The sequence below is a fragment of the Lepidochelys olivacea genome (assembly GCF_965140295.1).
Source record: "Lepidochelys olivacea isolate rLepOli2 genome assembly, chromosome: 12".
NCBI lineage: Eukaryota > Metazoa > Chordata > Testudines > Cheloniidae > Lepidochelys > Lepidochelys olivacea.
Genome location: NC_140422.1, coordinates 2,046,192 through 2,061,786, shown reverse-complemented (window position 1 = coordinate 2,061,786; position 15,595 = coordinate 2,046,192). Strand labels below are relative to the sequence as shown.

At 59.1% G+C, this 15,595-nt stretch overlaps 1 protein-coding gene across 5 annotated transcripts in view; it reads left to right on the top strand.

Moving 5' to 3' along the window:
* RIPOR1 (RHO family interacting cell polarization regulator 1) overlaps positions 1-15,595 on the top strand; it is a 117,479-nt gene that overhangs the window by 38,681 nt on the left and 63,203 nt on the right. For 2 of the 5 annotated variants that reach the window (XM_084644603.1, XM_084644604.1), the window contains exon 1: positions 6,773-6,947. The exons of the other annotated variants lie outside the window; for them this stretch is intronic. In XM_084644603.1, coding sequence (XP_084500729.1) covers positions 6,788-6,947 — 160 coding nt within the window. In that variant the 5' untranslated portion in view covers positions 6,773-6,787. Of the gene's footprint in view, positions 1-6,772; positions 6,948-15,595 lie in introns of those variants that run through there. 5 annotated transcript variants of the gene reach the window in all.

Here is a 15,595-nt window from a genome sequence, read left to right as displayed (position 1 = left end):
GAGTTCCCAGGCAGGAGAAGCTGTTCTGTAGCAGCGAAATGCTCTCCCTTCCCTCTTCTGTGCTCCTGCGGCAGGCTTGAGCTGCCAACCTGCATTGAAACCACACCAGAGGGTTTGAACCAGGGACGACGGCAGGACCTGCCGAGCTGGATTCGTGCTCTGCTGTGAAGCTGGCAGAGCTGCACTGGGCTGGGGAGGGGCTGGTGGACACTGCGTGAGAGGCACTAGCAGGCCTTGTGAGGACAGCGGTACCTTTGGCAGGCTGAGTGGGTATGAGTCTCAGCCCTGCTGAGTTGCCAAGTAAATGAAAAGCAGCTACGAGCAGGGGGAGGGAAAGAGAGGAGAGGAGCAGGGGTGGAGGGGGACACTCGTTCACTGCTTGCTCCTTGTCGGGGGTAGGTCGGTGTTGCAGGTGGGGGGAGGCTTCGTGCAGGACTCCCAGGCGCTCTGCGAGCTTGAGGCCCCCCCATGCTATCGCTGCCCTCCCAGCTCCCACTGAAGGGCAGCTGGTGGAGCTTGCCGGGAGCGGGCCTGGCCCCCCGCCCCAGGCTGGCCTGTGGGCAGTGCGGCAGAGGCCCTGGCCAGGAGCTCTGTGGGGCCGCAGCTGCGGGCAGGGAGTGCCGGGAGCACGGCCGTTCCAAGGGGTGACGTGGAGTGGAAAGGCCCCGAGCCAGGGCCGTGTGCTTCTCGCCAAAGAGAGCGGAAGGAATGAGCAAAATGGTTCTAGCCTCTGCCGCCCTGCTGGGACCGGGGGCCGCCTCAGGCGCCCCCAGGGACAGGCTCAGTGTGGCCCCATGCAGCCATCAGCAGCTGTCTGAGGGGTGGCCTGGGGGCCATGAGCAGCCTTTGTCTTCTCTCCTGGCAGAGCAGACACAGCTGATGGCTGGCAGCTTTTGCGTCCTGTGACTGACAGGCAATTACTAAGCCTCTCCAGGGAGACACAGGTGGTTCTTGGATAGAGGGCTGTGCCTCTGCTGTGCTCGCCTCCCCCCATGAAGTTGGCCTGCAGATGGCCCTGGCTCTTCGTGGCAGCAGAGACCCTGCAGGTGCAGCCCCTGGGCTCGTGCCTCGTTAGGGGCCGGATTCAGGGCTGGTGGAGCAGGGGCACCTCTGCTCACGTCTAGGCACCCTCCTGGAGCCAGACGTTACAAAGGTGTGGGCCGTGTCTCTGTGGGGGCTGGTCACTGCACTGGGGAAGAGGGGTGCGTGGTATTTCATTGTGTTAGCTTCCTAACCGGGCTCTGTGACTCTCTCTGCTCCGCAGCAGGGTCTGCTGGGCAGCGCCACTCAGGGCTTAGATCCTGACATGCCCACAGCGCGTTCTGGCCTGTCAGCGTTAACCCCTTAGTGCCATCCGATGTCAGTCCTCAAGCTAAATGGGAAATGCTGTTGCATGGAGAATTTATTCCCCTCCCCTCGAGTGTGCATGCCGGGGATTTGCTGTGGAGCTACTGGCAGGCGAATCCAAACCTCCCTTCATTTGGAAGGGTTTTCCCTATTTGATGGGTGGAGCTTGAGTGGAGAGGGCTCCAGGGAGCTTGGAGCAGGCTGTGCCCCTGGCCCAGACAGTGCTGAGCAGAGACCTTTGTGGAGTTAATGTTTACTAGCAAAAGTGCATGGTGAGGCTCCCTGGGTGCGGAGAGGGGGGCCAGAGTGGCGGGTGGGGAACTGCCCAGTAGCGTAGCTACTCCCCACTTCCTCTCCACCTAGCCCCTCAGCCGCAGGGCCTTGTTTCTCACCTATGGCCCATTCGTTGTGAAGTTGCCACCTGGGAGTTCTCCCAAGAGAGCAGCCCATCCCGGTGCAATGGCGGTACACGCTGCTGAGCCTGCGCTGACGATGCTGTCCTGGGGCCTCTCAAAGCTAGAGGTGGGGAGCTGCCAAAGACCTTGTCTTTGCTTGCGGTGGCTGTAGGCCATGTGTAGCTGCATGCCACAGGCTTTGTCCGCACTCGCTGCAGTGTGTAGCTACGTATGGCAGCTAAAGGCTTTGGCAGTGGGATGTGATGCCGCTACGTGTAGCAGTGTAGGCATGGGAGGTGCAGCCTGGGCATGGAGCAGGCAGTACGTACTTCCTGTGCTGAGGGGAAGCCAGCAGGGTATTTGAGCCCCACCGAAGGGGAGCCAGGTCCAAGGAGCCCAGCATAGCCAGAGAGGGCATGTGATTGTATTGTGAATACCTGCTCCCTATTGAGGGTAGTGTCACTAGTCAGCGGGTTCACTTTGTGGGCAGAGTGCCACTCCACTCCTCATCCTCCTCCTGCCCCGGCCTGGGTGTACCATCCAGAGAGGACACCTGAAGTCAGTACGTTTAGCTTGGGCCAGACGGAGGGTTATTCTGCCCTGGAAATCCAAGGTCTGGCCGTCTAGCTGATTGCAGTCTGGGGGTCTGCTGACTCGTAAGGCTTTAGTACGGTGCTGAAGGGTGCATGATGCAAGTCCCCGGGTCCGGCAGTATGTACGGCTACCACGGGATCCAGCTGCCATCAGACAGAACAGGGCGCGTCCCCTGGAGCCTCCCCCGTCAGTATGTTCAGTGACAGCACCCAGAGCATACAGCTGGTGGGAAGAGCGGCAGGGTAACTGCCCCAGGTGCTTTGCAGACCTCCAGGCTGGGGAAGACCGGATGGTGTAATGGCCTGACTTGCGCCCTTGCTGCCCTTCCTGCCCTTCTTCTGCCCAGAACCTCCCAGACCAGGAGAGTAAAGAGAGACATGGAACTGCCAGTTCGAGCCTTGTGCTCAGATGTAACTGGGGGAAGCTGGAAGGAGTGTTCGGGAGAAAAGTGACCGGATGGGGGTTGTTTGGGTGTGTTTTGTGGCATCTCTGTGTGCTTCTGCTTTGGTGTCTATTTCAGTTTAATTCCCTAGTGATCATGCTAAGAGGGCCTGTTCTCTTCTTCCTTCTCTACGCTGTTCAGGTTTTTTGTGATCCAACTGCATCTTCTAGGCCAGAATGGCTTATTCTATGTATTTGAGAGGTCGCATGATGCAGTGTGTAGAGGGGTTGGGAGCTGGGACTTGTGGGTTCTCTTCCTGGCTTTGTCACAGACTCCCTCTGTGACCCTGGAGCAGTCCCTTCGCCTGGGTGCGTCAGTGGCTCGTGGTTGGGCATACTGCTCCGGTAAGGAGTGGGACGCCCTGTGAGACTTGCAGGAGCAGTGCCTCAGCACACGGCATTGTTTGTTGTTCCACTTCATTGCCCTGCTTACTTCATTGCAATTTTGCAAACCCTGAACATAAAGTGGGATTAGTGTTCTTGCATCAGACCATTGCTGCCTCTCCTTTGAACGATGGGACGGTCCACAGGGGTCTGGGACAGGCGTGGCCCATTTCAAACTAGGGCGATCCTGCAAAATCTAGGCCAGGTGTGAGAGTGGGGGAGCTTTGCAGACCTCTGAGCTGGGAAGGATGGGTGCAGCCATGCCAGTAAGCTCTGCTTCATTGATGGTTGGAGATGTGCTACCCTCACGCCGGTGCATCCACAGCTCTGCCGGCCTGTGACAGGCATGGGAACTGGGGACCAAGTACAGGTCTCCCCAGAGCACGGAGCAGGAGCTTGGGTCAGTACCCAGCATAGCCAGTTCTTGCCTGCTCAAAAGCTGGCCGTGGCAATTCCCTGCTGAACTCTAGAGTGGTTGAGTCCTTGAACCTGGAGCGGACAGAGCCCTGTTAGATCAGCCAGCCTGTCCCCCAGGGTCACCACAGGATTGTTCCTGACAGCAGGGTGGGCTGGGGCTGAGGTGGTACCGGCCTCTGCTGTGTCAGGCTGAGAGTGCTGGCTGCTGCTCGGGAGCTGTGGAGTGACTGCCCCAGCCTGGGGTGCCTTGGGCTAGTCTGACAGCACGAGATTCATTTGCTCTTTGAAGCCGGCTGGGCGGTGACCTGTAGCTCGTGACGCAAGCGCTGAGCAGAGCTGCGCACAGCACCCCTGGATAAGAAAACTACGTACAGCTGCAAACTGCGAGGGCAACGGCCCAGACTGTGCTCCCGGCATGCAGAGCCTCTTGCCCGTGAGCTCCTCTGACTCCAGTTCTCTCCTGGGGTGGGTGGGGAGAGGTGGCTGGCATAATGTGGCTAGTGTGGGGCTGGTTTGCAGCCTTGGTACAAGAGGGTTTGTGGGTGGGGGCAAGAATGAACTAAACCCTTCATTGTTTTCCTTGATTAGCTGGAAAGGGGCCGCCTCCCTGCTCTGTGCTGGAGGGAGATGCAACTGCCCTTGCAGCACCTCGCACGGAGCTTGTACACCGGGATGCAGTTACATCTCCATCCTCGACCTCGCACGGAGCTTGTACACCGGGATGCAGTTACATCTCCATCCTCGAGTGCAGTGGGGCTGAAGGGCAGACTCTTGGAATGTGGGAATTCTCTCTCTGAGCCTAGGCCTGGCTGCAGATGCCCTCTGTATGGAGCATATTGTACCTGCAGGCTGCAGGTTTAATTGCACTCGCCTGCTGCATCCTGGAAGTCAGGGAGACCCCGGAACAATTGTAGCTGGTGTGTCTTGGCTTGGGCCCTGAGTGAGCAGGGCTGCCCCTCCTGCACATGCCCTTGCTGCTTCTGGCCGCATTGTCTGGAGCTGACTCCCCACTAGGAGGCGCTGTCTTTATGGGGAGGCAACTTTGAGCTCAAGCCTCCGGCTCCCACCCTCCAGAATGAAGCTCTTCAAATCACCAGGGGAGGCAGCAAGGTCTAGTGGTTAGAGCACATGACTGGGAGTCTGGACTTCTGGGTTCTGTTCCTGCCTCGGCCGCTGGCTCACTAAGGTGGCCTTGGGTGTGTCACTTCCCCTCCCCGGGCCTCAGTTTCCTTATCAGTGAAATGTGTTTAATTGTACTCTCCTGCTGCAGCAAGGTGCTTTTGAGACCTTTGGATGGGAACCTGTCTGGACAAGCTGAGTGTTAGTGTCAAGGTGTTCTCACTGCTGTCCACAAAGGGGGCTCGCTACCCACAGGGGGATGGACGTAGCTGCCCAGGGTAAGGGCCCAGCGAGAGGTGACTCAGGCTGGGGTGGGTCATTTCATGGCCGACACACCCATGTTAGAGACAAGGATGGCTGCAATCTGCTCCCTCACGTGCCAGCAGGTACTTCCTTGGGGCTCCTGGGGAGCAGCCAGTGCAGCCCATCTGTGCACTCATGCCCTAGGGGCTGTGCCTGGCGCTACCCAGGCTCTGATTTCCACACTGGGTTTGTCAGTTCGTGGCATGCGTGTGAGAGACACGTTTCCCCTGAGCTCAGAGTCCAGTGGCATTGGCCCTGGGGAGAGTGGGTGGTGTAGGGCCTGGATTCAGTGGTAATACCCTTCTGCTGGGACTCACATGATCCTGGGACCATCTGCCGAGGTGTGAGACGCAATCGAAATGCTGCCAGCTCCATCCAGAGCAAGGCTGCCCTTTGATGGCCCTGCCCCACCCGGGGTCAGCCACGGGATGGCGCTGTCTCATAGGGTGGATAAGAACATAAGAACAGCCACACTGGGTCAGACCAGTGATCCATCTAGCTCAGTATCCTGTCTTTCAACAGTGGCCAGTGCCAGGTGCCCCAGAGGGAATGAACAGAACAGGGAATCATCAAGTGATCCATCCCCTGTTGCCCATTCCCAGCTTCTGGCCGTCATAGGTTAGGACACCCAGAACACAGGGTGGCGTCCCTGCCCATTGTGTCTAATAGCCATTGATGGACTTACCCTCCATGAACATATCTAGTTATTTTTTTAATGCAGTTATGCTTATGGCCTTCACAACATGCCCTGGCAGTGAGTTCCACAGGTTGGCTGTGTGCTGTGTGAAGAACTTCCATTTGTTGGTTCTAGACCTGCTGCCTCTTAATTACACTGGGTGACCCCTGGATGGGTGTGTGGAATAGTCCAGTTTGGGGGCTAGTGTTATCCGCCCTGCTTTACAGATGACCACAGAGAGGGCAAGGGACCGCTCAAGATCCCAGCCAGTCAGTGGCAGAGCTGGGAATGGGACCCAGGGATCCTGTGCACTAGTCCATGCTACTTTCACCTGTCTTGTGTCCTCAGTGAAGCCTGAGTTGTACAGAGCTTGGGGGAGCGGGGAATGGCTGGCACCATTACCCCATGTCTGCCGTTCCTGTTGGCTACTCATGCTGACTGGTGCAAGAGAGGTCACCTCTGTCATGTGAGGCCTGAAAGCTCTTGAGGGCTCCTGGGGAAGGCTGCCCCCAGCCAGAAGGGAACCATAGCTGGAGCTGCCTGCACTGACCACAGGGACAGAGCTGGGCTCAGTGGGGCAGAACTGAGCAAGCAGGAACTTCAGGAAAGCATCCCACTGGGCCCTGCTGTTCCGGTCCTGGAGGCCCACCCAGGCTGAGTCCTGACCGGCAGCCCCCACCCCTCAGTGCTCCACACTGGGCCTTTGTCAGTCTTGCTGGCCCCAAACACCTTTCCCTTGTGACCCAGTGTGACTGGAGTCTCTTCTGTGTGGGTCCGGGGGGGCTTGAGCAATTGGCTCTTGCCAGTAGTGCCCTCTGGTGGGGGCTCCCCCCCCCACAAGCCTTGCAGGACACGGGCCTGATTCTGGCATGTCTCCCCAGGGCCCAGTGAGCACTGTGGTACCAGTCTCCTCATTGCAGTCGCCCACCGAATGCAGGCTCTGAGTGGCACTCGGCCGGGCTAAGCCCAGACTCGTTGCCAGGTTCCTGGCTTGCCCCCTTCTCTCAGTGCCAGCCTCGCAGCACTGGGCGCTCTCCCTATCAGTGGGGGCTGGGGGAGGAGTTCCCAGCTCTTTGCAGCTGATATCCCTGTAGTTTCCTGTCTGAATCACATGGCTGGAGCCAGTTTCCATGGAGAAGGCGAAGGGGGTGGGCTCCCGTGTGCCTTTAAGACTTCAGTGTTTTCCTTCTGTCCATGGGAGTGGAACAAAGGGAAGGCGAGTGGCTGGCTGCGTGCTCCCTGCACGCTCGCTCTGCCTTGGCACCGGACATGTGAGTGCCAGTGGGCGGAGGGGCAGTGCCGGAAAGGGGGTGGGGGTGATGGGGGGCTGCTGGCTTGTTTAGGGATGCCCCCCCCCCCCCCCGCTCTGGTATTTGCATCCTGCTGAACGGCCCTGTGGGGGAGATGCTGGGCCGAGTGCCTGTAGAGAAGGGGACGCAGCCCAGAGCTGGGCCAGCAAACCTTGGCTGTCCCTGCGGGATCTGGCTGGTGCTCATGGTGGTGGCTTTTGCCTGCAGGGTGATCTCTGGTTAGCGTGGTGACACTGGTCTGAGCGCAGGCTTGTGGCCTTTTGACAGGCAGGGCATGCAGAGCCTTAGGATACCTCCTTGCAGTCAGTGCTGGCCGCTCTGCGTGCCATGGACCAGCCGGGCTTTGCCAGCAGTCATACCTGGCAGCGCCTGCTCTCTGGGCCAGGGCTTCGCTCCTGAGCCCTATTGTTCTCAAGTTCAGCCTCGTGCTTGGGTATTTACAATAGTTGTAATCCAGGGGTTTGGATTGATGTCCCTGGGGACCAGGATAGGCAGCCCCCGTCCCTGCTGCCAGGCCAATAGGCCCTGGAGGGACCCACTCCGAGATATTCAGGCCTTGGTCTCTGCAGAGCAGGGGTCCATGAGTGTCACTGGGCTGAATGTACAGCTGCTGTGTCCTCTCGGGACTGGGTTTAATCCCCTGGTGCTGCCCACGGCCCGTTTCATGCAGACACTAACCTCGGGGCGCTTGGTCACGTGGATTTTTGCAAGCCAATGATGGCTGGGGCTGACCGCATGCACGCTGAGTTGGTGGCAAAGCGCCCACTGGCCTCGTGGACTGAGGCTGATAGCAGACAAAACCCCGCTTGTTCCTGTCAGGGAAGGATACGTCTGGTTTCCTGGGAGGCTCGGGGAGAACTGGAAAGGACTAATTGGAAGCCAAGTCATTGCATAGAGGAATCTCCCCAAGCCACCCCCTGCCTGGGGCTTGGTGGGTTCACCCCTCGCTGTGTGGCTCCCAGAGGTGCTGTGCTGCTGGACGAGATTCAGGCCAGGGCCAGCTGGAGGGCGATGTCATTCGCAATGCCCCACCCCTGCGGCTGCATCCGGTTCCCAGTGCCTCAGCGCAGGATCCGCAGGGGCTGGAGGCTGGGGCCCTTGACGTAGGCAGGCTGTGGGGGCACTTGGGAAGGCCACCCACTGCCAGTCGATCAATGGCTGTTTGTCCTGCTGGCGGCTGCCTCCTCCCTGGGTTAGCACTTTCTCCTTTCTCTGCTATTGTGACAGGCTGAGGAATGCTTAAGGAATTGAAAGGACAAACCTTGCTTTGTTGCTGCCTTGGCTACTCCCATGTATTCCTGCCCAGCCACTGCCTGCCCAGAAAACTGGGGTGGGGGTGGGGGTGTTAATGCCCGCTTCCCAGTCAGTTCTGCTGGGATGCTAGACCTGGGTGTACCCCAGAACCTTGCAGTGAGCTGGATGGTGCCTGGAGAATGGGCAGGCATCTGGGCCAGGCCTGGGAAATGTTACCAGCCACCCACTAGCCAGAGGCCAGCTGGAAAGGGGTTGGGGGGTGGACAGGGGGCACTGGGCTCTGCTCTGACCCGGCTTGGAAGCTCAGTCTGTCATGCTGGCCCCTAGCTAGCTGCTGTCTGACAAATGCCATCCACATCCACCCCCTCCCACCCCCACAGTGTTCCTTGGAGGCGGGGCATTGTGACAACCGAATTGCAGAGCTCACACCTCATTAACCATACCTCCCTGACCCCCACCCCGTGGCAGGTGACTGATGAGGTGCTCAGAGCTGTGACAGATTGAGGTGGCATACGTGCTGACCAGTAGAGCTGGGAGCAAATAGTTATACCAGGCCCCACACGCCTGGGTTAGTGCTGGCTAGAACCCTCGCAGGGGCAAGCGCAGTGGGTGGGGGAGTTGGCTACCCTCACTGGGGCAAGCGCGCATGGCAGTGGCTGTGGGGGGGAATTGACAAACACCCCGTGCGGATGAGCCTGCCGGGGTGACTGTCCTGGCACAGGCTGCGCCAGCGGTGAGCCTCCAGACCTGCGGGAATCCCCTGGTGCTGAGGAGCCACCAGCACCTGCTCAGGGCCGGCGGGTGATGTTCTCAGGGCTAGAGGAACCAGGTTACGTGCCCGTCAAGTGCTGAGGAAGGGTGAGAAGTGCCGAGGGGGCGCAGGAATGTCTGAGCTAGTGCTGCTCCTCCAGCAGGGCGCTGACTCCTGCCTTAGGGGCCTCTCCCCGCCAGCACCTGGAGAGGGGGCTGCTGGCCCATGAGAGATCCCAGGACACAGGGGCTGCATCCCTGGGTCTCCATGGTCCCCTCTTGGCCCGGGAATGGGGAGGAGCTCTGGTGGCGCAGGACCCATAGTGGTGCCTGGCCAGGCCTTCTCACTGTCCCCTTCCTCCTTGGCCTCTCCCTCGGGGCTATTTATAGGGACATCCACTCTATTTCTGTCCTGCTGAGGGAGATGCGAGGAAGTGAAGTGGGGAGGGGGTTGCTAGGGCTGATCCCGTTTGTGCCTCAGAGCCCCTGCTTGGTCTGCCCCCAAGGACTCAGGGCTGAGTCCTGCATGCACCCACCTTCTCCCTGCTCCTGGGACTCGCTGCTCGGCTGGGATCTGACCTTGCAAACCCGGTGGGGGAACCCCTGTGTCCCCACTGACTTCCTGGGGCCTGGCTCTAAGGGCTGCTCTCCATTGCTTCTCTTGGGGGTGATTTTTTTTTAACACTGAAATAGCTACGTTGTGCAGCCCCTAGTGTGGACACAGCGACAGGGGTCTAAAGACACCCTGTGCCAAGACAGCTTATCCCTCTGCCCTATAGGAATAGTGCACTGGTGTGAGCATCTTCACCCTGGGTTCACAGTGTCCACAATGGGGCAGTCAAATCAGCCCTGCCTCCTAGCACCAGGATTGGCAGAGGGCAAGTGGTGGCCAAAGCACCTGAGCCAAAAGCGGCAAAGCAATGCAGCCCCCATGGAATAGTCCCGCCCCATTGATTGGGGGTGAAACCAATCGGGCTCCGTTCCATTTAATGGGACTTTTAGGGCAATTGTTCTAGAAATGTAGAGTCTAACAGAGAAGGGTGTCCTGCTGCGGCGTTTAAACCATCTGATAGAATTTAATAGAGAAATCTGTGGCAGAATTTATGTCTCCTGGGTGACCTAAAAATCTCTAGGACTCTCAAAGGAAGGGCTCAGGGTGCCTGGAAAATACTGGTTAGCAGATTCCTGAGGCTTTGACCACAAAATCTATCTGTAGGGACTGGCTCCTGGAGAGCACCGGTGAATCTTAGTCCCATGGGTGAGGGCCGCATGGAAGTGGGAGGGAACTAGAAATGGAGCCTTCCAAAATAAAACCAGGGACTCAGGTGAGAGGAAAAGCCAGAGTAGAAAGTCCACGGTACCTGGAGGAGCCCCGAACATGACAGGCCAGAGCTGTGTGGGAGTGACAGGAGGTGCAGAGTGGAAATGGGGTGAGAGCCTAGCAGTGAGGGGAATTAGACACTGGAATAGTTAACCAGGGAGCTGGTGGTCTCGCCATAGCTTGGAGAATAGGTAGCTTTCTGTCAGACATGCTGTAATCCAGCTTCTGGGATGAGCTCCGTCATCTAGGTGGGCAGGGGGCGGAGCGACTGGTCATGGAATCCCCTTCCATTATGGGCCCTGGGGAGAACAGGGCACCTGCATTGTCCTCAGCATGCTCGTGATGCTTGCAGCTCTGCATTAAGACAATAATTGTAATCAATTCTCAGGCTTCAGACAGGTGCCTGCAGGGTCAGGAAGGAATCACCCTCCCAGATGCACAATTGGTCAGATGTTTTTGGTTTTTTTTGGGGGGGGGGGCAGGGGGTTTGCCTTCCTCTAAAGCATCAGAGATTGGCTACAGCTGGAAACAGGACAGGGTTGCGGGTGGTCCAGACTCCTCTGTTTAGATGCCTGGGACTTGCTCCCATGCTCAGGATCTAATTGATCACCAGGTTTGGGAAGGAATTTTCCCCCAAGTCAGATTGGCTGGGACCCTAGGGGGGTTTCACCTTCCTCTGCAGCGTGGGGCACGGTTTTTCTTCAGTTTTTCTTCTGTCACATCTCATCTCATCAGTCCCTGCCATTCCGGGGCCCCTCAGTCCCTGCTGCTCTCTGCCTGTGGCACACGATACTTTAGTCTCCCGAGGACAGAAATGCTTCAGGCAAACATAACTGAGCTCCATGCGGGGTGTCTGGGTGGGATTCATTGGCTGGAGGACACAGGTGCTCAGACTGTCTGAAATCTAGGAAAGGGGCAGGAAGAAGTGTTGGGAGACCCGCCCAAGAGGTTGTCCATCAATCTGCAGCTGCCTGGGGTGGAGCAGGGCTGCGATATTTAGTTCATTTTTGCGGGAGCATTTTGGGGATCAGAAGGGGACATCTCGGGTCTGTGAGCCTGCCAGCAGCCTTCAGAATCCAGAATGAGAGCCCTGTGAATCCAGCTTCGTTCCAGGCTGGCGGCCTTTGCTTGTGCGGGGCTCCAGGGAACTGGAGTGAGGGGTGAGAAGTGCGTGGCTTTGCAGACTGTGCCTAGACTTGCCATGGCTTTGTTGTGGATCTTGCATGACGCATGCTGCATCCCCTGCTGCACTCCCCTCTCTGCTGGCCAAGCACTCCCTGTGGGAAGGCCCCAGGTCCCAAACCCCTCTGTGATCAGATCCTGCTGCCTCAGCGGGAGTCTTGCCATTGATGTCAGTGGAAGCAGGAAGAGAGACCTTGAGGTTCATGCTGAATTCCCTTTGCTCTCCCTTCCTTGACTTCGGTGCCCCTCGCGCTTGGGATGGATGGGCAGTGCTGAGTAGGGAGGACACCTGGCAGAGAGAGAGCCCTCTGGGCACAGCTGGTTTCACTTCTCAGAGCAAACCCTTGAAAGTGGTGGCATGGGATTGGCATAAAACCTACACAGCTCAGCACAGGCCAGGGCTGCGTCTCCTCAGAAAGCCCTACATCGCATTAAGCCTCAGGGGTAGTGTACACAACACTCTGCACACTGGTGTTACCAGCTCCAGCCAGCCGCAGAGCACGCCCCGCAGGTCTGTACACACGCACCTTGTTGGCCGTGTCTAGAGTACTTGTGCGTAGCTGTGAGACCAAAGTGATTCGATGGGCTAGCCAGGCCACCTGAGCTCCTGCTGCGGGCACCACTTTGCTGCCATCTGTTTCCAGTAAAGGTGTCACCAGGACCTGTGTGTGTCTGTACTCGTGCACGCGCACAAGCACGCTTCTTACTGATCTTTCAGAGGGGATTGCTGTGTGTGAAGGGAGCTCGGGAAGAATGGCAGCAGCCCCAGGTTTTCTCATCCCTAACACTTCGGCCTGCTCAGCGAGCGAAAGGGCTGGGCTCCTTCCAGCTAGCAGCATTGCAGTGCTGGGTTAAGGGCTGGCTGGACTCCTCGGTTCCAGCTCAGGGGGATCTGGGATACAGAGCTCCTAAGTGGCATAGGCAAATAAAGTAGCTATTCCCTGGGTTCCTGTGAGGAGAAGACTCTACAAACCCCTCCCACCCTGAGCTCTGAGAGTTCAAACCCAGATCTCCTCCCCAGGCCTCTCCTTGGACTTGGCAGTTCAGCACAGACGATGACACTCTGAGACCAGACTCTGGGGGTGCTGGCCGTGTTTTAGCCCAGTACGGTGGGGGAGGACGACGGGACATATGGAGACTACAGAACCCAGCATGCAATGCTTCCTGTTGAGGCTGGTCACATTGAGGTGGAGTAGTGCATGCTGGGATCTGTAGTCTCCATGGGCTGTACCCCATATTAACATCGAGGGCTGACATGGTTACCCTCTAGAACCCCCTGGGCCTGGCTGCCTGCTGCTGTACAGACCCAAATGACTGGGTCTGGGTAGGGCAGTTGTGTGATTGACCCCTCTGAGTGTGGGTGGGTGTGGTCGAGGTCACAGTTGCGGAGGTAGCCCGTGTGGGGTGAGGTCCCAGGGGCTGGATCTCTGGGGCGAGGACGCAGCTGCATTGCTGTCTCTGTCCCACTCAGGCTCTCCTTGTGCCCATGAGTCTCTCCCCGGGCAGGGGCCGGCTGCATGAGGCCGCATTAAATCTCTCCGGACCCGTGCTGTGTTAGCAATGGCAGGCTGAGGGGCACGGGAGCTGGTGGGCGTTGTGCACTCTGCTGGTGCCCCTCAGTCCTGACCCTCAGCCCCCCTTGTTATCCAAGCCCCACACCCCCAGCTCGGCAGGTGCCCCTCGATTCCGATCCACAGCCCCCTCCTCTCCTGGCCTGGGCTCTGCTGGTGCCCCTCGCTCCTGCCTTGTCCCGACTGTGGTGGATTTTGTGGCTCTGCCACTCCCACGGGAGCTGTTTCTCCTTGAGCCCGGTCTCTGGAGGTGACTGGTCTCTTGTGTTGATTGTTCCTGAGGCACCTGCAGGCTGGGGCCAGCGTCCTGAGTGGCTGATCTCTGCTCCCTGGGTGCCAGGAGGGCAGCTCCCCACCCCCCCTTGCGTGTCTCTGCAGCAGATCACTCTGGCAAGGCACAGCTGGCTGGGCTCACTCTGGGGCGAGGTGAGGACGTGGGTGTGACTCCCCTGCCAGCACCCCTGATGCCCAGCTGCAGGTCCTGCCTCTCTCCTGCCCCTGGGCAGTGAGCGCGGGCAGGCCCCAGTCTGAGCACAGGTGCTGTGCCCCTTGCAGCAGGCCAAGGGCCAGCTGATTTCCCCAATGGCAGTGGAGTGTTCCAGCCTTGGGGAGAGCCGGCAGCCGAGACCCACAGGCTGACAGGGAGCTGGCAGGGCCGTGGGGAGGGTGGGCCTCTGCAAGGCACAGTAGTGGGGCCTTTCAACAGGTGGGAGAGGGGTACATCCTGGGTGGTTGTGCCGTAGTGAGTGGCAGGCAGGCCCGGACGTGTAGCCGAAGGCAGGTGGGTGCTGGTGGCAGAGCCTCGGGCTGGCCCCCTTGGTGTGGGGCTTTCCAGCATGGCTGCATGGGCTCCCCTCAGCTGCTTGGTTAGTCCCTGGGCCAGGTGAATGGATCCAGGCGAGCGAGGGGAACTCTGGGGACTGTCCCTGAAAGGCTGGGCCTGAGGTGAGAGGAGAGGTGGCAGAGAGCCCCCCCTCCAGCCCCATCTTCTGGGCTGCACTTAGTTTAACCCCTTCATTGCTGTGGGGTGGCCACTAGCTGCCTGCTCCAGCCCTGTTGGAGCCAGCCCATCAGAGCAGCCCATGGTACCTGCCCTCTGAGTTGGGGCCTTTTGTTGGCGGGTGGCTCTGGTAGCTGCGGGGGCTGCCAGCAGCAGGGGACACTTCCAGGCGGAGAACTCTGTATCTGAACAGCTACCCAGGGGGGCACCTGAGCCCAGCCTCCTGCTGCTGGCTTTGGGCTCCATCTTTGGGGGGGCCCCCAGGCAGCTCTGACTGAGGGAGGGCCAGGCCTGCCAGCCCGAGGCTGGGATAAAGCCTGGATCCCTCTAGCAAAGTCTGGGGAGAGCCCTGTAGGAACCCCAGCTGCTGTTTGCCTCGCACCTGGCTGCTGCCCTGGCCAGCGGCTCCAATCCTTCCTACCAGCCCGACCCTTGCCCTTCCCCCTTCCCCCACCGGCCCCGCCCCACCCATGCGTTCTGTTTTGTTTTGGCTTATCTCCTTTTGCAGCAGCAGGGCTGGGGCTGGGACATTGGGTGGGGGCAAGGCTCATCAGCCCTGGTCTCTATCCCGGTTCGTCCTGCCTTGGCAGCGGATGGGGGTCACTTGGCAGGATTGTTGGGGTGTAGCTCCCTTTGTTGTTTTCTGGCCATTGTGGGGCCTCGGGCACTGGTGACCCTCACTCCCCATTCTCTGCCTGGCACAGGGCAGTCCTCTCCTGAGGGCTGTAACGCTTGGTCTCAGTCCAGTTGTTGGGGTTACTGTGTGGGTGCTGGGGGCCTTTGCTATATAGGGGGTCAGGCAGGATGCTCTGGTGCTCCCTTCTGGCTTAGAACTCTAGGGCATGGGGCTTGGACTGCGGGGCTGTGAACTGCAGTGTAGCCGCTCAGGCTGGAGCCTGGGCTCTGGGACCCTGAACCTCCCGGGCGACTGCCCCGTGCCCAGATACAACTGAAGAATACTCCCACTGGGAAAGTACCAACTAGCCTGGTGCAGAGATCAGAACCTCCTGCACTGGGTGTGGGCTGCTGGTCACCAAGGGGTTAAAAGGAGCCTGCAGGAGAAGGGAGAAGTGCAAGGCAGAGGCCCTGGATGGGTCCCAGGGTACCTGGCCTAGGGCAGGAAGGGGACCCTCAGCCCACAGGTCCCTGGCTTTTCCAGGGCTCCTGACATCCGGGGGCCTCTTCTCAGCCCTCTGGAAGCTGGGCAGCAGGGAGTGGGGAGGATCCACCCCCTCGCCTCTGGTGCCCTCTTCATCTGCTTTAGCCTGGTGTTCTCGTCAAGATTTAAGGAGAACAGACAAGCTGGCCCAAAACAGAACTGCTGCCTCTGTCTGGGCACGTGCTGTGAGTTGGCTCCGCATGGCTGGGCTGCGGGGAGAATTGACCTCTTTCCCTGCCTATCCTGTGCTGGGGGGAGGGGGGAGCGAGGCAGGGATTTGTGTGCGTCAGGCCTGTGTAAAGGTCACTGGCTGCATGCATCTCAGCCAGTCCAGCAACACTCTGTCCTGCACCTTCCCTGTCAGGGCCAGCG